At 38.9% G+C, this 26,223-nt stretch overlaps 1 protein-coding gene across 1 annotated transcript in view; it reads right to left on the reverse strand.

Moving 5' to 3' along the window:
* LOC134226794 (neuroligin-3-like) overlaps positions 1-26,223 on the reverse strand; it is a 295,936-nt gene that overhangs the window by 173,630 nt on the left and 96,083 nt on the right. Inside the window, exon 6 of the mRNA XM_062707784.1 lies at positions 16,680-16,814. Coding sequence (XP_062563768.1) covers positions 16,680-16,814 — 135 coding nt within the window. The remainder of the gene's footprint in view (positions 1-16,679; positions 16,815-26,223) is intronic.

The following is a 26,223-nucleotide window of genomic DNA, read 5'->3' on the forward strand; positions in this document are numbered from 1 at the left end:
AATGGGAGACCCGGGAGCAGCCAAAAATCCACTTTCCTCAGTTCCGACCGGTCGGTCGTAGCCCCCGAACGCTGTTGCTAAATACCCTTTGTAAGTAGATACAATCCATCGACCGGCACCGCCCCGACCCATTTATTTGCTCTCTAGACATCCATTCATCATTTTTATGCCATCTCATCATCGTCCGTCGTCGTAGTCGTTTCCCGTCGAAATCGAATTCGGATGAAGAATCGACATTCCGATTGGGACCTCCATCCATTGTTCCGCAGTTCTACAGGATCGAAGGCGTAGCCCAGGCCGGCGGGCTAATAGACGAATAAATATTAGCCCACTGGTTTATTGCTATTATTGAGCTGATGGATATTTCCTTGTTGGTTTCCTTTTTGTACTATGGTTGAGAAGGAGAAACTCCGAATCTGTTAGCGGAAATGTTTATTTATCATTACTGCGGGTACGCATTTGATTCTCTTCGGTGTAATTCGTTTTACTTGAGGTTGTTGATGTATTTAATCAGTTTGATCAGGATGTTAGTTTCATGCGGCAAGATGGAAAGTAATCACTGAGTAGAAGACAGCCTTTTCCAATTAATTCCATTAGAACCATATCCAAATTCGAGTCATGAACTAACAGCTTTTATTAATTTATCATCACTTTGATAATGTTGCTGGAGCATTTTATTGTTAGTTTTATTTGAATAATTCATTTTCATCCACGGTGTGATATGAAAAAAGAAAGTCCCTCCGCCTCGGCTTTCCAGACGATTAAAGATCTATTTATAGACCTATGAATTAAACTTCATGATATTTCAAGTTAGATAATCATGGGTACGACACTTTTAATTATACATTTTTGTGCGTAGAACATTTGCTACTTGTCCTACCCACTTCCGGGCGCTACTGCAATAGATCGTATTATTTTTTAATCTTGATGTACACAAGTTTTCCAAATTTGTTCTATAATGAATTTGAATACATGAAGTCAACTGAAATAAATTTTCAAGCTTCATCTCCAAAAGCATTTCAACTTTCAAATAAACTAGCCAAACAACAATTTCCACCTCTCTAAATTAGTGCGGTTGGCGAGAGGTACGTGTACATAGCAAAAGCAGCTTCTACGGATCTGTGTTTGCTCTCAGAACTGCTTTATTTAAAATGAACGGCTAGCTTCGGTTCTGGTCAATTATGAAATTATATTTATTGCAAGCCCCTCGTATGTCCAATCCGACTCTTGCCTCCGCTGCTGCATCATAAAGCTGGCTCTCTACCAAGCACACATATAATTCTCGCCCACTGGAAATTCATAAACAATTCGAGCAACGATTGTCGGTAAACAACGTTAAACTATTCGAAACACGATTTTCGGTTCGTTTGGTTTTGCTGCCGGTGCCGATGATTTGGCTCATTCGTTGGTAGTGGGTCTGCTTCTGCTATCCGCTCTTCCTAACCCAATTTAGTGCTGCTTGAACAAAATTAGGTGATGTTGATTAGGTATTCGAAGATGAAGTGCACAAGTCCAAAAATTATCATTTTCAGCATTGGCGTAAATAAAGGGGAGCCTGGCCCTCCTCAGACCTACTTGTGGCCCCCTCCACCTCCAGGAAATTTAAAAAGCGAATACCCAAATAACTCCTTATCATGTTTGATACTTTACGTACGATGATAGGAATCTCCTAAAATGATGGGTTGATGGTAGGACCAATTGTCCAGGATGATATGTATGCCATCGCCCTACGCTTCCGGTTTTGAAGAGATGCACTCGTTGCAGACGTGAAGCCGTAAAATCGTACAAGTTGACCACAGTCGTCCACGGAACAAACGCGGCACCTTATCTCGCAATAAAAAGCCTGCAACGTTTAGAAAGTGAAACTACGCAACCTGTTGCCGCAAATACTGTCAAGGACTTTTATATCGACGACTTCAGAAAAAATATATCAAGCTCTTTTTAGTGGAATGTATTCAACCGTCTAAGACGAGTTTTGTACTCTCCATTTAATTGCACCAATTAAATAATTGGTGGAACTAAATGGAGAGTACAAAACTCGACGACTTGTTAACCGGAATAAATTTATAAATTGTTAACCGGAACAGATAAACTGGACGGAATTAAGGTTCCTTTAGCTGGTAACACCAAGAGAACCGTCTTGTCGGAGTTAGCCAAGATTTTCGACCCGCTCAGGTTAATTGGTCCGGTGCAAACCAAAATTTTACAAAATCTGTGGAAGCAGAAAGGCGATTGGGACGATTCGCTATAGGGAGAAGCGAGGATCTGGGCGAGGAGGATCTGGAGAGAATTTCAATGGAATGTCATGACATTGGACACTCACACCGTACCCCGTTGGGTGTCATTCACCAGCGGTATTGTCAAGGTAGAGTTGCATGGGTTCTGTGACGCACAAAATCCTTCTTACGGTTCCTGTCTCTACCTTTCATGTATCACTAGCAATTGTACAATAACTGCTCGGCTCATCACCGCCAAGTCAATAGTTGCGCTGCTGGACGACCTGAAGCGGAAGAAGAAAGTTTTATCAACACCCCGACTCGAACCCTCCGAAGCACTCTGAGCCATCTGTACGAAAAAGTTCCACCACAACGTTCAGATTACGTTCCAACCGTTCTTTAAGACAGACAAGATAAGCATCAAGTATTGGCTGGCTTCTCCACTATCCCGCTGGCGATTTTTCTTTGCAAATCGTGGTTCGGAGATCCAGTGCATTACTAGCAGCGGCCATTTGGCTGGTGCAAATAATCCCGCAGATGTTATATTATGTGGAATGACTTCGGCTTAATTGAAAAACGAAACGTTGTGGTTGAAGGTCCACTCTGGTTGCGAAAAGATCATGCAATGTGGCTTAGCTGCCAATGTCCTCCACCAGACATCGAACAATCTCTTCTAGAAGAACGATCAACTGTTGCGCTACCAGCTCGAGCAAAATCGCCAAGTGAAATTTTCTCTCTCCGATCACCGTTTACTGATCCTGTCTGCTTAGTTGCATACACCCGTCATTTCGTTCACAGTAATGGCCACATTGTCTCGCAGTCGAGAAGTGAAGACTTTGTTCAAGATTCATGCTCTGGTTGGAGAAACGATTCGAGTTGGTGGCCGGCTAGTCGCAAACATCCGATGATTTTACAACATCGTCGTCCGTTCACCCACAAATGCACGCGATGTGGGTCGCTCCGTCGTCTACAAGTGTGTGATATGTTTCCGGAACGAGCCAACTGTATACGAGCAACTAATGGCCGATCTTCCGTCGGTTCGGGTTAACCCTGCAACTGTTTTTCTGAAGGTGTTGGTTAGGGTGGCTCAAATTAGTATGGGAAAACTTTTTTTAATTTTTTTTTGATGGGCCGCCCTCTTATTCGGTTCTATTTGATGCTCTGGACAAAATTTCAGCCAAATCGGTCAACGTTTGGGCGGTGCTAAACTCGTTGGAAGTTTATATGCAAAAATGTATGCAGAAACATCCAAAAACAGTGAATTGCAGTTGGACGGCACAACTTACGATGCAGAACTATGATACTCATTCAGATCTTGAGGAATTTAATACAGAATGTTATGCAGAAAACCGCGAGAAGATTAGAGTTTGCCCGGCTAAGTTGTTAGCATTTCTCTGAAGTGGGGTTTGAGCAAATTTCGTTTCTTTTACCTTTGAAAAGAAATAAATGCACCCCTACAACACTCCAGTAAAATGCTAATATCTTTGTCTAATAAACTCTAATCTTCTCACGATTTTCAGCATAACATTCTGTATTTAATTTTACAAGAACTGAATGAGTATCATGATTCTTGTGCCGTCCAACTGCAAATCACTGTTTTTGGATGTTTCTGCATACATTTTTCCATATAAACTTCCAACGAGTTTAGCACCGCCCAAACGTTGACCGATTTGGCTGAAATTTTGTCCAGAGCATCAGGGCATCAAATAGAACCGAATGAGAGGGCGGCCCATCAAAAAATTTGAAAAAGTGTTTTTTGAGCCACCCTAGTGTTGGTGTAGATTTGTGTGGTCCTTTCTACATCATATATCCAGTTCATAACAGCACACCTGTTGAATGTTTCGTGACGATATTCGTATATCTGATGACAACAGCCGTACACATGGAGGTTGTAGCGAATTTGTTGACGCAAGCTTTCCTCTCTGTTTGCAAACGATTCGTCGTGATTCGTGGAAAACCGCAGGTGATCATGTGCGGCAATGCCACCAATTTCGTATAGGCCAACAGAGAATTGGAAGAATTGCATCTCCAGTTCCTATACCAGCAGTTTCCAAACAGCAGGAGATAAAGGAATTCAGTTCCCCTTTATTTCGGCCCGACGTACATTAAGATCTATTTTATGTTGATTCAAAACAATAGTGGAACACGACGGAACAAAACAAAACATTGTGCATTCGGTAGCTTAAAACCGAATCTTTCAGATGGTGACTGTTTGGCTTGCCGCCTCTTGCCGCTTTTCATGGTGTGTTAATGTGAAAATTGACTATTTTTTCTAAAGATTCCTTAATAACTTTGACAGGTTTCAAGATAGATCAAAGTAGTCTTCTAGACAATCATGTTTTTTGTCATTATGCACAACTTTCTAGAATAAACCACAGTGCTAAAATCATTTCCAAAAAAGTTATGCTCAAAATATGATTTTTGGGGGTCATTTATACAAAACGTGCTCTAATTTCTTACAAAACCGTTTTTCCAATATTGTGTCTTCAGAAAAGATGTCCCAATTCACATTATTTATAACATTGCAGAGAACAACCACTACTTTTGTACATCTGCGTAAATTTTTTTTTTCATATCGCCCTTCAAAGTGGATAGATCATTGATATCATGACTCTAAAATGTAGTTTTCAGGTCGAAAACTAAAAAAACGCACGTTTTGGGGGCTTCTGGACCAGTGTGCAATGGTTCATTGTGTTTCAAAAAGCTCATGGAAGGTTCAACCCCCATAGCCACCACGATTCTATTCGGGAACACCCGCCAACAAGAAGACGACATTTTGTACTCTGCTCAGCGCTGTTCCATTCCGTAAATCATCATCTTTGGGTTTCAAGTTATCGTCAAGCATGCTTCTTTTCTGATGTTCTGCAATCAAAAACTCGTTGTGGCATCAAGTCGTTCCGTTGAGAAATAATTACCTGAGAATAATTACTATCGTCGAAGTTTACAGCACTTCAGATCCAACTAATTCCCACCGAGTATTTGGTGCCCTTGTTCGGCATCGCTGCAAATGCGGACAAATCATCCACTGGACCTGATCAACCCGATCGGAGGGCAAGTCATCATCGTGGCAGAATCATAGTGGACCGCTCTTGATCGTTCACTGTTCGACAGTAGATTTGTATTCGCGATTCTCATGTGTTGCTACCGTGTGGGACCGAAATCCGTCCTCCTCATGAGATACCAATAAAATGAAGAGGGTTAAGGTCACTCCTGACGGAATCCAATTTTCAAAGTACTCGCGTTTTCAAGGGCACACCATTCGATACGGAAGCAACGCACAACTGTCATTTTTATTTTTTCAGCTTTGCTGCGTCGCAACATGCGTGAAAAAATAAAAATGACAGTTGTGCGTTGCCTCCGTATCGAATGGTGTGCCCTTGAAAACGCATGTACTTTGACAATTGGATTCTGTCAGGAGTGACCTTAAAGGTTATTGATTTAGAAATAATGTATCTTATCATGTTTAGATACTTGAAAGTAAGCTTTTAGGGTATTGAAATGGAAAGTAGGCTTTGGAATTAAAACAACAAAAATCAAAAACATGTCGTTACCCACCAAACGCGGAGTTTCTGCCGCCATTTTTTTCTGGTACAGCATAATTAAAAGCAACTGTGTGTTAACTGCTAATTGCGAATCATTACATAAGATAAGCGGAATACAAATCGAATGGATCGCTTCTCAAGGTGCGTATTGAACTATTAACAATGATAGTTAAGTCAATCAATCTGCTTCAATTTAAAAATTTGTTTGAAAAACAGCTGCAGGGATGTTGATTCTTTGATTCGAAATCCGTCCACGGTGGACGGATTTGATTCAGTTATTGATTTGATTATATTTAAATATTTAATCATTTGTTCCGTAGTTTTAATGTGCAGGTGTGAAACGTTTCAAAGTAGAAGCCTTCATGCTCCTGAGTCAATGACAAACGATTCATTTGCATTCGATTTCTATTTTCTTGTGACTTTCTCATATACTAAGGTGCGGATTTTGATGCCCCACGGTATTGTAGTTTCTGACCTTCAAAATCGACTGGCATTAGTTGATTGATTGGGAAAATTCTGAGATTTTTTGGTTACAAAATAGGAACTCCTTCGTCACTACGGGGTTGAATTTATTTTCATGTAATAGATGTTCATTAGACCTCTTCATGTTTTCAAAAAGTATCAAAAATTCAATCGGTCAGCCCAAAATTACAATTCTTATGCTAAAAAAAGCATCCTGACAATTTTGATAAGAAAATTATTTTGAGCTTTTAGTGGAATGTTTTCACCTGTCATAAGACGAAGTTTGAACAATCCCATTGAATTCCACCACTTAATTGTATCCTGACAGATACGTATTTCGACCTCAACAGTAAAGGCCGTCTTCAGTGTCTTGTACTTGACTTGACTGACTTGACTCGAAGTCGAGTCAAGTACAAGACACTGAAGACGGCCTTACTGTTGAGGTCAACATGTATCTGTCAGGATACAATTAAGTGGTGGAATTCAATGGGATTGTTCAAACTCGTCTTATGACAGGTGCATCCTGACAAATTTTCAGCTAATTCAGATAAAATTTCGAGGTGGCTCAAGTCAATAAAGTGTTTTTGCGCTATTTTCAATTTTGAAAAAAATCTAACAAGATATATAAACGCCAAAAATCGTCGCAACAAGAAATTCTAACGTGTTTCATGACAAATGCTCAGCTTCTGATTTTAAAGAATTTAACGGTAAAGCGCACATTGGCAATTATATTACTCAAATGTCCAGGGGAAAAAGGGTAACAATAATAAAAAAATAGCAAAGTATTGTAATTAATTCAAAATTTTTGTAGAACAACAAGTTTAGGGGAAACAGTATTTTTATGCACCTAAAAGCTTGAAAATCACTTTAACATGGTTAAAACGTTAACGGAACGAATCGCGATGTTCACAAGACTTGTAGAGCACACCAATAGCTTCCGTTTAGAGGTTGTTGCGATGATTTTTGGCGTTTATATCTCTTGTTAGATTTTTTACAAAATTGAAAATAGCCCAAAAACACTAAATTGACTTGAGCCACCTCGAAATTTTATCCGAATTAGCTGAAAATTTGCCAGGAGGCCACTTTCCAATTCTGATTCTGGGCTGACCGGTTGAATTTTTGATACTTTCTGAAAACATGAAGAGGTCTAATGTTCATACTCATAGAACATGCATAGAAGCTAGAATACTAAGTTAATACCATACCCTAAGTTATGGCGATACCTCTATGTTCCCAAGAGTGTTTTTCGTGCAAAAATGGGCATCCCAGGTAGGGGGAACGGTAAATATATTCAATAAAAATGTTCAGCAGCATAAAAGCATAACAACATATGGAGACGCATGGTACATTTGGGCAATGATTCATCTTTTTTTTATTCTTTATTATAGTGATTTTTGAGTAATTTACAAAGTTCATCCCTTCATGATTCATCTGGTGACTAAACTTTCTAGGCAAATTTCATCTCTTCCGTTTAATTACAAAAACGTACAAGTGTGCAAGAACTTGTATGGCAATTTGTTTAAAGGGAAACCTGTTCCTGATCACACCTTGGGAAGTACGCGTTTTTAGTTAACATGTTAACATGTTAACACGATCAAGAAATCATGAGAATCATGATGTCAAACAGCTGGTTCCCGGGCGTCTCCTAAGCAATTCTCACAATTCCTTCATGGTTGTCTTGTCCATTTCCTGCAGTTTGTTATGTTTCCAGGGATGTTCATTTTACTTTGCAAGATAGGATGGAGTACGGATGCTGTCATATAGATTGTAGAAAATTTCGTTTCACCAACTTCAACGTGAGGAAAATTTACAGATTCAGAAGTATTTCATGACGGAAATCAACTCAGCATGTCCATGAAATCTGTTCAAATTTCCAGCAGTTTTTTTAGTGTGGTGTGCTTCAAATAGATTTAGTGTTTCTGACAAGATTTAGCCCCTAAAAAATTGTAACTCTCAGTGGGATGAACGAAAATCATTGCAACAACCAAATGAAAACCATACTTATCCTCGTAAACTTTGTAGAACATTGTTTTATAAGTCCTTCGAGATACCCAAAATTCTACACCCAGATATTTTTTGGATTGAATTTATCGGGAAGTTGCAGCTACACATTCACTAGATCCCGGTATTAAATCTTAAGCGTGTATCATATAAAAATTGAAGAAAATTAAGAAGTGGATTCACATTCTAATTTGCTCATTTGATTGCCTTATAACAAAAAGTTTCACGCTGGCAAGCATTTCCATCGAACAAGTTACCATTACTTTTCAATGACCATCATTAAATATGTTTGGTTGGGACCTGAGATGTTGAGACGAAGTAATCATTGGTGCAGCTGGTAGGGCATTCGGCTGATAATGACAAATGTCGAATGGCATAGAAATTGGAAATGCAAGTTGATATCATCTTTCAAACTTAAACGTAAATGTTCATGATAGAATTAAAGGCAGAAGTACAAATCTACTTCTATATAGAAACCTTCATGCCTGCCGTATCCTAACGAAACCATCAATTATCTGCACTTTTGCCTTTAATTATATCATGCACGTTTGAGTTTTAAGGAAGATGTTATCATTTTGCAATTCCATATCAAGATTAACAAACTTATCTCAATAATTATAACGTGTTTGATGTTGCAAACAACTGCTCCTGACAGATTTTTTTTAATATGCAAACAAATTTTGTGTTCAATTTATATGCGATTCAATTCATGACACAGTGATTATCAGCTGAACGCCCTACCAGCTGCACCAGATACGCTTGCCGTTGCAACATGATGTTACGATTGAATGACATTCTACTAAGGCACTAATGATGACTTCGTCTCAACATCTCAGGTCCCTAATAATAATATATAAGGACAATCCTCACGGAAAACAAATTTAAAAGTACTCGCGTTTTCAAGGGCACACCACTCAATGCGGAAGCAATGCACAACTGTCATTTTTTTATTTTACGCATGCTATGACGGTCATTGAAAAGCAATGGTAACTTGTTCGATGGAAATGCTTGCTAGCGTGCAAGCCTTTGTAATACCTAAGGCAATCAATTGAACAAATTTAAATGTGTTTCCACTTCTAAATTTTTTACAATATTGATATGATACACGCGTAAGATTTAAAACCGGGTTCTATTAAAATGAATGTGTAGCTGCAACTTCCCGACAAATTTAATCCAAAAAAATATCTGGATGTAGATTTCATATGCATTTTTTCAACGAAAAATGTTGACACATAGAAGATCTGTACCGAATACAAAACAAAAATTCTACAAAGTTTTCGAGGATAAGAATGGCTTTCATTTGGTTGTTGTTGCAATGATTTTCGTTCATCCCACTCAGATTTACGATATTTTTAGAGGCAAAATAATGCCGAAAACACTAAGGGGCTGTCCATAAACCACGTAGACTCTTGAGGGGGGGAGGGGTTTCGAAAAAGTCTACGTTAGTCTACGAAGGGGGACCGGGGGGTATACCAAAAGTCCACGTAGACTTTTCATTTTTTTTATGACAAATTTGTGCAGTAGCTTTGTGGGAAGTTCACTTGTTTGATTTTTAAGGTTTTTTGGCTGAACTACGGCTTCAAGTTGTCATGGATTTCACCTGGAAATTCTTCTATGTTGAGCAGGAAAATTTTCCAAAGTGTTCTATAAAAACATTTGAATTTTTTTTTCATTTTCACTCGGATTATATTGCAGATTCTACTAGAATATCTTTTGATTTTCGGCAGGAACTTCTATGGAAACGATAAGTGATTCTTAAGAAATAATTTCACGGGAAATTATGTCCTACTTCAACGGAAAATTCTTTGGAATTTACAAAGGAAGCATTTTGGAATATCAAAGAATTTCCAAAAGACATTCTTTAAAACTTGTAAGGGGAATTCTCCGGAATTTCCGCCAGCAACCCTTCAGAATTTCCGCTGGAGAAAATTTTCTAGGAAGTCCCTGGAAAACTTTTCCTTATTTCCGTAATTCTTCGAGTTTTTGCGAGGAATTCTTTAGACAGATAAGCAAAACTCTTCGGAATGGAAATTATAAGAAAAATTACGGCAATTTATTCTGGAGCTCTAATGTAAATTCTTTGGAATTATTGATAGAAAATCTTCGGAATTCCTATACTGCCGCTAACCGCAAGTCGAGCACATATTGATTCGGACGCCATATAGAAGTTGTTGAAAATTTCTATACGAGAAATTATTTGAATTTGAGTTTCCACAAAAAAGATATTTGTATTTTTCACAAAAATTTATTCGAAATTTTTACGCAAAATTTACCAAAATTTCAACTTGAAATTTTTCGAAATTCTGAAAATTGTTCGGTTTTCTAAAAATTTGAACCGTCCTGTAGAAGATAGTTCAGATGCGTTACATATTTGAAGCAATTTTTTTTTGTCTTTATTTGAGAGGTTATGCAAAAGTGTCGGCGGCGGTGGTGCAACCTCTATGAGGAATCGAGTTCAACAGAAATTAAATTGGCTTTGAGATTTGGTTTCGGGAGCTATGGACAAAGGATTAAATTTGATTGCGTTTAAAATTGATTTTTGTTTTGTTGAATTTTGTTCAGTTTAATTTTGTTATATTTGAAATTCGAATTTTATTATAATAATTACATATGGAAATTGATTTGAATAGCTGAATTGCTTGAGACGTGGTTGATCTCCATATTTTTAAAATCGCATATCATATTTAGTGAAATTTAGAAAAGTCTACGTAGACTTCAATAGGGGGGGGGGTTGGTTTTCGGAAAAGTCTACGAAAGTCTACTAGGGAGGACGGGGGGGTTTGAAAATGTGAAATTTCGGTCTACGTGGTTTGTGGACAGCCCCTAAATCGATTTGAAGCACACCAAAATTTCAACCAATTGAACTGAAATTTTCACCAGAGATGTATCTTAGCATAAGAATTGTGAATACCAGCTGACCGGTTGATTAAAAAAAATGCTTTTTGAAATTTAAACGGACCTAATGTCCATGCAAGCTCCTTGAGCCCTTGCGAATTATATGCAGTTCAAAATAGTTTGAAGCAGATGTTCTTTATTATAGGGTCAATAAACTGCTTTTTAAAAACTTATAAGCATTAAAGTAGCACTATATGGTCGATTTGGCGAAATATACGGTTTATTGGTTACTTGGGTAGTGTCCTTGTGTATTACATGCATTTCAAAATAGTTTGGTGCAGATGTTCTTGGTTCTCCAATTTGTTTTGGAGCTCAGATCAATTGCTCTACCAGATCAACTACTCTCGTTATCAAACTAAAATCAACTCAGGATGCTCCTAGAGCCTTTACGTATTATATGCAGTTTAGTTTGGTGCTGATGTTCTTCTTCTTTTTATTCTACGGCTTTACATTCCAACTGAAACATGGCCTGCTTTTCAACTTGGTATTCTTTAAAGGTATATTAGTATTGGGGTCTCCAGTAGGTCTTGCGAGCAAAGACGAAAGACTGCCAATCCAGAATACTTGCTACGCAAAATTTTACCGGCGGCGCACTAAGAAGTAATTATAGACAATACCTGCCATGAACCAAATATATGAAATTGAATAAACCCAAACATCAATTCATCATCATACATAGTTTGTAGAATAACCATTACCCTTTTTCAGGGCGAAACATATATCGAAGGATAGTCGATGGAAGTGTGTAGTTTTTGAAAAAAAAAATATATATTCCGTGATTCTCCATTCCGATATGCTCATAAAGTGATTTTTTTGCAGCGTTATTTACTATTTTAATGGTCTTTATCAACATGGACCTTCATGTTTGAGGTATGTTAGATCATATCATAAAATAATATGAAAGTTTATTTGAGCCGTATATGCACTCTAAGCATATTTTAAACACTTGTTCGGGCACGCTAATAATTTCAAATACATTACATTACAATACATGCCTTATCAAGCTAAAAATCAAATGTCGCCAAAAATTATCAGAATAAATTTGAACCATTAGTTAAACTTCATACAAGTGCAAATAACATCAATAAAAGTACTAAATAATTTTGGCCAGGAATTTACGGTGGCGTGATAGATCATTTTCAGCCAGTGGCAGCATCACGTAGTTGATGGTCGGCAACGTGGGTTGGCATGAACTAAGTTTATGCGTCGAAAATTCTCCACAATTTTTCAGGAAGTTCCTCGATGTCTTCATAGAGAAGTTCCTTAGGAATTTTCTCTGGACATCTCTCCAGATATTCTTCCGAAAGTACCTTCAGAAATTTCTCCAGGAGTTCCTCCAGCAATTTCTCCGGAAGTTCACCCAGAAATTCTTTCAAAAGTTCCTCCAAGAATTCCTCTGGAAACAATTCCAGGAATTTCTCTAGAAGATCCTCCGGGAATTCCTCTGGAGGATACTTTTATACCCCAATACCTTAATATATATTTTTTTAATTCCTCCTAGAATTCCTTCTCGAAAACGTTCCGCGTCTCGAACGAAATACAATTGATCGCGAACTCGAAATTCTTCCCGGAATTCCTCCAAAGGTTCTTTTAAAAATTCTCCAGGAGTTCCCCAAGCAGCTTGTTTAAGAATTCTTTCGGAAGTTCCTCAGACAGTTCGTTGGAAGCTCTTTTAGAAATTCGGAAGTTTCTGAAGCAAGTTTCTGGAGTCCAGAAATTCCATAGGATCTATTACGAAATTTTCCCGTGAATTCCTTCCGAAATTTGTATGGGCATTATTTTGATTTTTTAACGGAAAATACTTTGGAATGACCACCAGTAATTCCTCAAAAAAAAAAAATTCATGAGATTCTGCGTGGAATTCTCCCACGAACTCTTCATGAATTACTTTCCGCTATGAGAATGGACCTCTGATACTCTGCATGGGAGTCTTTTATACTTGAGTGAATAAAGAGTGAATAAAGCAGAACAACTGATGTGTTCTAGTTTTATTCTAGGGTCAAAGACCCAATAGTGGAGGTATTAAGCACACGCCATCACTATTTTCTCGCTTACACCTAATAGATAAAGTATTTCACTTACCTCGAGGGTGTATTCGACAGCCCAGTAACACTATTTTATGAGAATTATGTTCTGATCGCAAGAAAATCCTTGATTGTGACCTAAAATCATTTCTCCAAGTATTGGTACAATGTTCCAATAGTTGCGGTATTTATTAATTCGTGTTCCTATAGTTGCGAATCTCACTGTTTTTGTATGGGACTCGCAACTATAGGAACACTACCGCAACTATTGGTGCAAAGTCCAAAAAAAAAATTATTTGAGTATTATTTACCGTTTTCGAGGATATTCCTAGGCTGTTTGTGCTTGTTTTGTCTAATGACAGTACACGTAATTGATCAACAATGTGGGTTGCTACGTTAAATCTGTAGTTTCTCTAAAAACTACACTACCGCAACTATAGGAGCAATCACGATTATCGGATCTTTTACCCCTAGTAGAGTGAGCGTAACACAAATGCTCCAATCGTAGCATCCCTGGATGTGGATACCATACTAAGTCTGGCTTGTCGAACTCTACTGTTCAGTCACTGGCAAAGGATGCTATGATTGAATTAGATCAATGCTCGTACGTTTCACTCAACGCTTTCAATGCTTGGTCTGCCGTGAAGGAATTGTTAGAATCGCTTAGAAGACGCCCGGGAACCAGCTATTTGACATCATGATTCTCATGATTTCTTGATCGCGCTATTCAACATGTTAAACAAAAACGCGTACTTCCCTAAGTAATTATGTAATTAGGAACAGGTTTCCCTTAATACAAGTTGCCATACAAGTTCTTGCACACTTGTACGTTAATTTAATTAAACGGAAGTGATGAAATTTGCCTAAAAAGTTTAGTCACCAGATGAATTATTGCACAAATGTACCATGCGTCTCCATATGTTGTTATGCTTATATGCTGCTGAACATTTTTACTGAATACATTTACCGTTTTCATTACCTGGGAGGCCCATTTTCTCCTGAAAAACACTCGTGGGGACATACAGATATCGTAATAACTTGGGTTATGGTATTAACATAGTGTTGAGATAATGTAACAGTATCGGTCGAAATAATTACCCTAGCATTAGTTCTACAGCACCGAAACAATTTTAGTCTCCCTCATACATCTTGAATCAATATTGGTTTTCCACATTTTTTATGCTCTAACGATAAGTATCGATCGACCGCGATCGGTTATTATCGCGCATAAACTCACCACGCTGACCCTTGTGTATCGCATTATTCCGCGAGTGGTAATGGCCGCCAGTTTTCCTGTGGGCTAGTTTCTGACTTGACATTTAAGGAGGTCAACTTCACCCACCGTTCTGAGCATTTTGATCAATGTGGTAAATAAGAAGGTGGCACCTCACCAGCATCTTCATATTTATTATTAATGTGTGCACGCATGTAGGTACATTAAAATAAAATTGTTTCGCATAATACGTTCAGTAGTTCAATTAAATTCTTCATTTTGGAAAGTGGATAGAATGAAGTGTTGGTCTAATCAATTAAGTTGCGAGTGTTCAGAATGGATTTTAAACAGCATCCGAACTAGGGTCTCTCCAACGGCACCAGTAAGAACAAGTTCCAAACACTGCAAAGTTGAATTCGAAAACCTTGTGCGTAAATTATGAAAATAATATTGAGAAATTTCAGGAATACACAAAATAGGGGAAGCTGGAGTAATATGCACCCCGGGGCAAAACGACCTTTTGGCATTTTGAGTACATTTTCGGCAGTTTTTCTGGAGTATTTACTACAGCGCATGTAGTTCGGATCTCGAACTAACAACCCAGTAGTAAAGATTCTTGAAAGTATTTCTGGAACATCGCTAAAAATGTCAAAAGGTTGTTTGCCCTGGGGGTGCATATTACCCCGTTACCCTTACACTTGAACCAGATAAGATTCATAGACATCCCGATAAGAAACCTCAGAAGACTGGCCCAGCTTAATATGGGGAGAAAAAACGTTGTTGAATTCCACGGGGCACCCCCAGGGTTGTGTCTTTTGGTGAGAAAATCAGTCGCTCAAAATTTCAACTCAATCGCTAGTTGCATAAGCTGGCGCATTTGATTTGATGTTTGTATGTGGATTTCAGCTAAAAAAAATTTTTTTAGGAAAATACACTTCTGTCACTCATTCGATCTGAAAATTGGTTCTGATTGCTCGATTGAGCACAGAATTGCAAAAAGGGCAGTTGGTATGTTACAGAACAATTTCACAGAATATTGTACGATGATTAAATAAACTTTTATATAGTTTTCGGCTGATGTGACTCGATCAATAAATCTAAAATTACACGATCTAGCTTCTAATAAATCAGCCTTAAGCTAAGTAAAAGTTTCGTAGCTTAGTTGGTTAAAGCACCAGTCTAGCGTATTATGGGGTTCGAGTCCCATCGAAGGGAAACTGGTTACCTCCAATACATTTTTCAAATCAATATCTTCCACATAGTGTACATATTCACATATGAGTTTTCATAACATTAAATTAATGTCCAAGTCGGGTGGTTTAATCCCCGGAAATAGGCAATTAACTTTCTATCTGAATCAGTTTTTTTTTCAACTTGTATACTGTCGTTATACGCATAATTGTCCCATGTATATAGGACATCCATGCAAACATGAGACAAATATGCGTATGACGGCAGTATACAAGTGCGATAGTTTTGTTTTCATGGCTTGTTATGATTCGAAGAGGTTTTTGCCTCTCTTTCATCGTTGTTCGTTATCTATTGAGAACGATTTCTGCAATCCCTGGTATTAATTTATGAGTGTTATTTTACATCAAACTAAGCTCGAAACTAAAGTCAATCACTTTAGATTACCGAATGTACCGTCCTCAAAGGATTTGAAAACAAGCATAATGACAAAGTATGCAAGAGTCTGACAGGAACCAAAAAACACATATTTAAGATTTCTAACTTGGAATTCCATTTTCTAACTCTGGTCCTCCCGCAAGAAACCCCCAAAATTGAAAGCTCCACTTGCATTCACGAGAAGTGCCACAGACAAGAAGCTGCCATACCTTGGACGACAAATAGTTTCATAATCGAGAAATATGATGTGTCCTCGCACTCGGATGGTTTTTCCTGTCCTTTTTTTCGTACTGGTATAGCCCCAAAAAGAGACAAATATGTTGGCTTCCCATCTAATTGAATGTTTGTTTTGGAATTGGAAAGATATTTCAATCTGCCCGGCAGCCTTAGACAACAACGACGATACTGCTCCCCGAAATGATGTAGAAGCATGTCTTTCTCCGGGTAAAAATGCCAGGCCCTGAGTGCTGTTTCGATTTGGTTGCTTTTCCGAGTGAGGTCCGATTCCGAATCCCAAGCGGTGCTTGTTGTTGTTTGTGCGGTTCCCTCCACCCACCCATCCAACGTGTATTGTTTGTATAAATAGTGGCCGGCGTAGTCCATAGCCGGTCATAAATCATGACCGAAATGAGGATGAATTCCCGTGCGGTATGCGAGACACGGACAACGGAGAGTACAAAGGACCGAAATCAGGACTTACCGAGAATTCCTAAACGAAAATTGACTGTAACAACGATCACGTGACCGTAGCTGGCCAGCACGGAGCCGTCGTACGGATTGCCGGAGCCCCAGTCGTACGCCTCGCCGTGGATGTAGAAGAAGATGGAGTAAGGTGCTTCGAGGCCGCGGCTTCCTGAAAATGGACAAAGTGGATTTCGGTATTGAGTGCGTGTGTGGGTGCTGAATAAACGAACGGAAAAAGGTTAAGTGGTAATTGTTGTTCTATCAATAATGGAGCGATAAATGAATCGATGTTTTGGCTACGCTACAATTGATGAAATCTTTATTACGATTTGATATTATTTTTGTGTTCTTTTTTCGGGTTAATTTTTTCCTATTTTGTGGGTGTCAAAACGATAAAATCAATAGCTTGTAAGATCAATTTGAAACGGATGTTCAATATCGATTGCGTTTCGTCTCAATTAAGCGGTTTGGGATGTACTAAATACAGAGAAATGTGTTTATCTAATAGTTCAAACCCTCATTTAACTTTACGTTCAATATTCGATAATAGTTACAACGACTTTTAAATATAATTAAATATAATATTTCTAATACGGAACTGATATGGAATGGAACTAAAACTCAAACCGAGCGAATCAAAACATTTTTTTCAATTTTTGATGCGCAACTTAATGCGATAGTTTATGATGATCAACATTTGGATATTATTGTAAGCGAAAACGTGTGAAGAAACAGTAATTAGTATGTTTATTAGTAGTTTTACTCTGACAAAAAACGCCAACAATTGCGGGCTATGAAACCTTTACAGCTTTGACAAAGTTCAATGCAATAGTGTGAAAGCATCAAGAGAATTTGAATTTATTCCGCGAAGTTGTAAGCATTCTTTGGAAATGTTGGTAGAGTACATATCATATCATGAATGTGTATGGTGGTACGCAAGGAATGTTACATGCCACAGGGTGAATAATTTCATAAGCATGAATCGCATGTTAAACGCACTCGTCAAAAATGTACTCGAAAGTAAAAAAAAAGTCAGAATACCCTCCACATTAATGAAACAAGTCATCATTCCATCGTCAACTTTTGAGATTTTAACTTCTCCGACCCACACCATCCAATCAAGCAAGCTTTCTTAGAGCTGCTTACCCGGTCAGACTTTGTGTTCTGTGTCGATTTCTGAGAATATTTTGTGCCTATGTTTACAAGGAGCATTCCTCGGAGGGGTGACTTTACGAAAAAACCTTCGAATAAAAATTATGAGCGGAAACATGACGATGATGACGGATGGATGCTTTGCTTGGTTGGAAGACATCATTCCAAAAAAAAAAATATGAAAGAGGAAGTTCGGAAGCCGACGACGACGGGGTAAAGCTGAGTATCATGTACTTATGCTTCAGACTTTCGATTTGAGTCGGCTACGATTGCAGTATGAAAATTAACTGGCTACTCGGCCTGCCGTGGTCCTTCTCTGACGAGAAATCAAATTGTACCAAAAGTGGAGAAATTTTATAAATGTGAGAAACGTTGTTTTTTAATTAAAAGTCTGTAATGCAAATTGAATTCTTCTGCTTGTGATTTAGATGACGGAATTCTAGATGGCTCTTTTTCCAAAATGCTGATTGCAAGATTTATTTCTCTCCAACATGTTCAGTAGTAGCACCTTTCATAATTTTACACTATGAAATCTTGAAGAGCGCGAAATAAAATTCAGAAGCATTTATTTAGCTTTTGCAACAGAAATTTGATCAACTTAAATATATCCGAATCAACTTTACACATTAAAACTTTGCCCATTCATACATCTCAGATTAACTAACGATTCGATTGTTTTCACATTAGCCATCACACCCGCCCAAAGTCAGAAAGTCAATCAGATCCAGACTCAGTGCACAGAACACCCTGCATTATATCCCGTTTGCCATTATGAAACTAATTGAAAACTTAATTAAACGTGTAACAGCGGGTGTCAATCTCTGGATCATTTATTTATTTTTAATTAAGTTTCTTGTAGAACACATTCACACATTCATTCGCATTGGCTCGGGCATCCCGGTTGTCACATTCGCACATTCATTATATCTCCCACCCTATCCCGGGTGCAACGAGCAGAACGATGAAGAGAAAAGCTTTCCTTGATGAACTGGAACTGGTCACGTGCTCGCTTCCCCTGGGGAGACTAACTCATATCCAACCGCCACCAAACCAGCCCGGTAAGTTCGCCTTATTGAAAGTCTGATGGACGTATACGAGCGTGCGACAGCCAGCACCGTAAAACAACAAAACACTCATCCACTCGCACTTACTGATCCAATATTCTTGAGCCGAGGGGACCCAGAAAACTGTAAACTGACCTTCAACGGACGCAGCGGGAAGAGGCATTGCTTCCGGTCCGACAAAGACGTACGCTGCCCCACTGGACTGGACACTACCGTAGGTCGCCAGCAGAGGCACCCCGCCCAGTGAATTCAAGCTCGACGCTTCTTTATATAGCCTGATGAAATAGCCACAGCGCCGAGCTGAGTTGGAGAGGTTAGTTTTCTTTGAAAAACAGCGGCAGGAGTACTTTGGGGTGTTTGCTACCAACTTTGTTATTGCAACATTTCTCCCCTGTGAACCGCAAACCGCCCGACACAAGTTCATTTATGTGAACGTGTACAGCGTTTGCCAGTTGCTGGACCATGTCCGAGTGTCCAGTCGGTGTGCATACTCCGTTCCGAAGAAACATGACAGAGCAGAGCGGGTCTGCAACGTGGTGGAGGTAAACGGACGGGTTGACTGTTCATTAAATTCAGTGTTTTCTTTCAAAGCCCGCGCTGATGTGAGCAGGAAGTGGTAAACTAATTCCCTGATGCAAGCTGAACTGAAAACAAGCGGCTGTGATTAAGTTTTTTCTCATTTGGCCTGCCGGGCTCCTTTTTGTACCTCCTGCGTTGGCATCAGTCGTTGAAGTTCGGATTTGAGTTTCAAAGGAACAGAACTTAATTTCGTTTATTGCTGTTTTAACGGAAGCTGTCGGACACAGTACGGAGATAAAAGAGGTATTTGAATTGCATTAGGGACGCTCGGGATCGTTTTGGTTCTTGAAATAGAACAATGTATTATCGCATGAATTTGTTTCTCTTTGGCCTGTAACAGTTCATCAAAATGTAATATAGGGTTTCCAGTGGAGAACCAGCTCTTCACTTCAACAAAGATCATAAAAGTGATACAGAATAACTTTCACATCTTTTCAGAAAACAATTCTTATTTTTTGAATTTCTTAAATTGAACTAGAAATATGTTTGTAAAATATGAAAATTAAACTTTTCAACCTTTGTATGGAGGTAATTTAAGAACATGTTGTAACTGAGAAGGGCCATTTGGTCGGAAATTATTCAGCCGAAAGCCATCTGACCAAAAGCCAGCTTCAAGACCGAATATACCATTACCATTTGATATGATTTTTTACATCCCACAGTGAAGTCCGAAACGTCCGAAACGAAACTCAATGAGCTGAAAGCTAATAGGCCGGCTATTACTTGGCCGAATAGCACGTTAGACCGAAAGTTATCTAGTAGAATTCCATAGGGTTGAATTGGACGTTTGGCCGAAAATCGGTTTGTCTGAGAGCGACATATGTATGAAAGGGACATGCGGCCAAACAGATCTTTTGGCTGGGAAAGTTGTTTGTTCGAGAAGGTGTTTGGCCGAAAATTCCGTTTGACATCTCATATCACACTTCTCGCTCCTCATTTAAAACATCTTACTATTAAATGAGAAAAGTGAGAAGTGAAATGTCTTACTTCTCACGTCTTACCCATGATTTTCACTTCTCATTTCTCACTTTGTAGTGTGAAAAGTGAATAGTAGTGATGAAAAAAACAACATTTTTGGCCAAATGGTCCTTTCTGCCAAACAACCGTTTATTTTAAACGAATTTTTCGGCCAAATGAACTGTTTGGTCAAACGAAATGTTCAGCCACATAATCCTAATGGTCCTTTCGGTCAAACAACCGTTTCGGTCAAGAGACAAACAACATTTTCGACAAAATGATTCTTTCTGCCAAACAACATTTTAAACCATATGACCCTATCGGCAAAATGAAATTTTCGGACGAATTGCGCTTTTTGCTGAACAACCATTTCGGCAAAACGGCATTTTCGCCCAAATTATTATTACAGTAAAGAGAACTTTTTGACCAGACATTTTCGGCCGTAGGCCCGTTCGGCCAAATGACTTTTGGTCTGATGGATTTTGGTCTAATGATTTGTTCAGCAAAATTATAAATTCTGTCAAGCAGCTTTCGTCCTGGTGGCCTTCGGTCAATTGGCTTTCAGCCGCATAGCTTTTGACCAAACACCTTCCTTCAACCCGGTGCGAATAGTGTGCTGAAAATAATGATAAAAATGTGTTATATATTACCTTTGGTAAGACCACTTTTCATTTCCTTGCTACTATCTTCTTACTTTTCATTTCTCAGTTATTACAGTAAATAGTAACAAGTTGGAAATTAAGCGAGAAGTTAGACGTCTTATATCTCACTTCTTACTTCTCACAGTCTAGTAGTAAGTAGTAGCATAGGGGACGTCCTTCAGGACGACTTGAAGCAGGGCAAGCACGCTGGTATCACTGGACATCTAGGAGGCGTCTTTGTTTTTCCAGCGGCTCAACGAATGGGGGTTTCCAGGTAACAACATTGCTTATATTTGCAGCATCTCTCTGGACCTCCTTCCGGGTTCTCATCAGGAAAGTTGTTCTTATCAGAGATCTTATCAGAAAAACGGATGTACTTCGAGGTTCGGCGAAGTGATCATATTTTTCCCTGTCGCCGTGGACGGGATTTTCCGTTTCTTACATCCCAAGCTTGCATCGTCCTCCCTCGCTAGGATTGTTGATGACAGTCGGTCTTCCCACGGTGACACCCCAAGTAACCTAAAGTTCCGGGTTCATTAGCACGGAGCGAGGAGCTGGCACTCCTCTGCAGTCACTAACAACAGCTCTATAGCTCTAGAATTCATGATTAGCGATCATTCGGAGCCACTCAGAAGCTCGGTGGCAGAACGTTGCTTAAACATCAGCAAATCATGTTCGCTGTTGGAGAATTGCTTCTACAAAAGACCGTACTGGGATACGACGTCTGTGGAAAGGCCACATACCCAGCAAAGGACCCTCTAGCAGTCCAGGCTTGTCACTTTTGCACAGACGACCTTCTCGACAAACGACTAGAACGTTTTTGTGTACTTGACAACTTCGACGTCGGAGAAGCCTTCGCATCCGACAAGAAATACTGTGAAAACCACTTCTAACAAACCGTTGAACGAGGCTCGAACAGAAGATTCATCGTTCTGAGATTCACCGTCCTGAGAGTTCAACTAAGAAGACACGAAACATATTTGATGGAATCTGCCGTAGCTCAACCAGTTTCTAGAGAGCTTATCGGAGACGGTCCGCATTTATCAGCTTAAAGTTGTTACCTACGACGACTTAGCTAGCTCACTTTTGCGTGCGACACGCGTTCTGAATAATTTGACTGCTGACGAAGGATTTGGAAGGTACTTGTGTCGACGATGTACTCATCGGCCATGAGGACAAAAACAAACTTGCCGAAAGTTGTAAGCAGTTAATGGAAATGCTAAAAACAGCAGACCTTATGCTTAGAAAATGGGCATCCAACCGCACAACCGTGTTCCGCAACATACCTCGTCAATTGTGGGAAACCAATCTAAATAGATTGCTCGCCTATAGTCGAGACTCTAGGAGTACTCTGGTTATGATAAGAAAATTATTAAGACGAGCTCGTACTATCCCATTTTATTTCACCGCTTGATTGTAACTTTACAGATACGTATCGTATTGATTCAAGTACGAGACACTGAAGAGGTTCGACACAAAGAAATGAAAGAAAAAACGGTTCAAGACCTGGGCGTTGCTGACAGCTGGACTATGTTAGTCAGCTTCAGCAGCCACAGTTTGATGACCCGTACTGGTCAGCTAGCGTTCGTCAAGCAGGCGATCGTACCTCCGCTCCAATGGCAATTTAGCCGGATTGTTAACATTGTACCAGGGGAATAAAAGTGTTCGGGTTGTCGTTGTCAAGCCTGTCGTCGGACAATACAAGCGAGCGGTCACTGAGACCACTGTCCTGTCTATCTATTTTTCTATTTTGTTTAACTAAGGCCGATATGTACAAATATTTGAAAAACATATGTCTGTTCACCCTCATGTTTTTTAGGATTTTGAGGATTTTCAAAACATTATATAATAACTACGGGGAGTTTTTTTTTTAATATTTTTAATTTTAATATTTTTTTTATCACCCCCCACTACTACTCTTGATCTTCCAGTAGAGCATAATTTTAATTATAAATTTGTGACTGCCTAATTGTTTTTTCTTATGATTTATCACATGCAATCGAATGATCATCTCTTAGACTAGGTGTTCCGTATTTGATTCCACACGTTCTCTATTATAAACCGTTGAATACAGATATCGAACAAAACGCACGCATTTCTGTGAGGCCTTATAGACTATTTTTTAGAATGTTTTTGTCGGTCATACAATTTGATTAGCCATACAACATTTTTGTTTGCTTGTCATAAGACTAGTTTGTACTATTCCATTCAATTCCACTACTTTATTGTACCTTTGAGAGATACATATTTCGACCTCAACAGTAAGGCAGTATTCAGTGACTCGTACTTGATTCGACTTGACTTAGGTCAAAATTTTTGGAGGAATTCTCAAAGATAAAAAAGTAGGACCCTTTAAGAAAGTTTCAAAGGATTTCTTAACAGAAATCCCGAATGCATTCCAAAAGCAATTTTAGAAATTTTAAGAAAGTTTCAAAGAAGACATTTTCAAATGAATTCTAAACAGAAATCCCGAATGCATTCAAAGAGCGATTTTAGAAGGAATTTTCAAATTAATTTCCGAAGATATTTCTAAAGGTGTTTTGAATGAATTTCTGAAGAGATCCTGAAACAAATTGTGAGGTAAATGTCCAAGAATTTCTTCCTAATGTTACCTATACATATATCGCAGGGCCGGATTTAGCCGGAAGGGGGCCCCGGGGCCGACGGTATGTGGGGGCCCCAAAATGTACAAAAAAGGTTGGTTTTGGTACATAAGATGGTACAATGAATAAAACTTTTTAAACCAGCAAAGAAGAGTAGAACAGATTCAATTAGCGTCATATTGTGACATCAACGAAATGGAATTTCATTTATTTGATATTTCCATAAGATTTCTTTCATAAATATAAAAACGTATTGTGACAAGGAGTTATTTAACACACTACTCATCCACCACTTTATGACACGTTATAGTTAAATCTATAATTCGCTTCTATTATGTAGTAATGTCAAAATTGTAAATTTTGAACCCCTTCCCTTCTACTGCGTGACGCTTTTTATGTGTTAGTTGATTTTTTCTTGAATTAGGCGCAACGTTAAGACATAACCCTTCCCCTTCAAACGTTATGTAAATTGTGTTCGTCACCATTTTCAATTGAAGTGGCATTATTGAGTAACTCAGATGAAAATTGAAAAGAAGAAGTTTACCAAAACACCTGAGTAATCCCCTAGCGGTAATGTTATCTTTCTCGTACATTATAAGAAAATGTATTTTGGCCATAACTTTTGAGCCCATAGTCCGATCCAGCCTATTTCTAATAGGAGCAATGGAAAAATGTTCTCTGACGAATGAAACTCGTTGCGAGTAAATCGGTTGAGTATAAGTGCCTAAAAAAGGCATTGCGCGGCCGGTAATGAAATTAATCAGTTCAGTGCGTGATCTCTCTTGTTTCGGACAGCAGAACGATTGCGCGGTCGGACGAATTATTGTGTTCTGCATTGCGCGGCCGGTAATAAAATTAATCAGTTCAGTGCGTGATCTCTCTTGTTTCGAAGCGGGCTTGGTAGTCATATGGCTACTGCTTCTGCCTCATACGCAGGAGGTCGTGGGTTCAATCCCAGGTCCGTTCCATTCTCCTACTTTGTATCTTCCTCTATATTTCTCATGTTCTAGCAATCGCTAGAACTGGAAATGGACTTTCATACCGTTTCCATTTTTATTCCTATACCTTCAACTTGAGTATTCTAACAGTAATCTGCTAGAATTGGAAATGAACTATAGAGCTCGTTTCCTACATCCAATTAGAAATTCCATCAGTTACCTTCTCCTATCTATCACATTGGCCGCTCGTTAACCAAGACGGACCTCTGCCTCTCCAACCTAACCCAGAAATTCCAACAAATTCCGCATGAACTCGTGGCAAGTGCAGAGGTATATTCGGCTTGCAGCGGGCGAGTGATTGCATCATCATTTCCTCCCCTTCCCTACATTGACTTGCATTCTGACGTGGCAGGCGCCAGTATGACCTAACAAATGAGATCACCAGTACTTGTACATTGAAGATGTGTGCTAGTCCCAAGCAAACATCTGTTGGTTCCCTGTGCAAGAACAGCTGATCTGGTCATAATGGAGTAGCAACTACGAGCAGTCAAGCAAGCTCAAGCTCAAGCTGAGTATAAGTGCCTAAAAATAGTTAAGATAATTTTGCTCACACACATACAGACATTAACATACACGTACACATAGACATCACCTCAATTCGTCGAACTGAGACGATCGGTATACAACACTATGAGTGTTTGGGCGTTCTTCTTAATGCTTTTGGAGCAATCATATAGCTTCTACGTATACTTAGTACACGAGAAAGGCAAAAATAGGCATTATTAAAAAATCGTGTATCTTACAAAGTTGTGAATTTGAGCAGAATTTTATTCATGGTCCTCAAAGCTTAAGCGTTCAATAGTGTAGTGCATGATGTTTAACTGCGGGGTATTGCGGGTACCAAACTGTTTTGTTCGTTAAATATTGCGTAACATATGCTTTTACAAAACTAGCTATTATTACATTATCAAGCCTATTGCATAGATCTGTTTAATAGCTTCGTAATGATATATAAATATGTTGCTTTTGAGACGAAAATTGGGCAAAGCTGCCCGTTTTCCCAAAAAACGTAAAAATGTCATTTCTAGGAGGGGCCAGTTTGAACGTCCCCCACCCCTCCCACAAAAATCTAAAAAATAAAAACCGTCCTGATTATAAAAATATAGATCATAAGCTGTGTATTCATCACATTTTACTTTCGGTAGGTTTGGCCACTCCTTTATATGGGGCTGTCCTATTGTGACAGGTGGCGCTGCAAAATATAACTTCTTTAATAAATGATTTTTAAATAAGGTGTCTTTGGCAAAGTTGTAGTGTAATTCATTATGAATTTAATTGCTGAAGACACCGAGTGCCCATCTATAATTGTTTTTGAAATACAGGCGTTTTTATGGGCAGACCCTAAAAAGACAATATTTGAAGATATTTTCGATACTAACAGTTTCAGGTCAATACAATGTTCTACAAAAATGTATATTTGATCAAAATAGACCACTTTCTGGAAGATACCAGGGATGTTTTTTGCAAACATGACCTGATATCGGTGATTTAAGGTCGAAAATAGTGATATTTGAAGACTTCATATGCAACAGAGGGGCAAATTGGGGCAAGGAAATCCCCACAGGT

Source organism: Armigeres subalbatus, chromosome 3 (genome assembly GCF_024139115.2).
Source record: "Armigeres subalbatus isolate Guangzhou_Male chromosome 3, GZ_Asu_2, whole genome shotgun sequence".
Classification (NCBI taxonomy): domain Eukaryota; kingdom Metazoa; phylum Arthropoda; class Insecta; order Diptera; family Culicidae; genus Armigeres; species Armigeres subalbatus.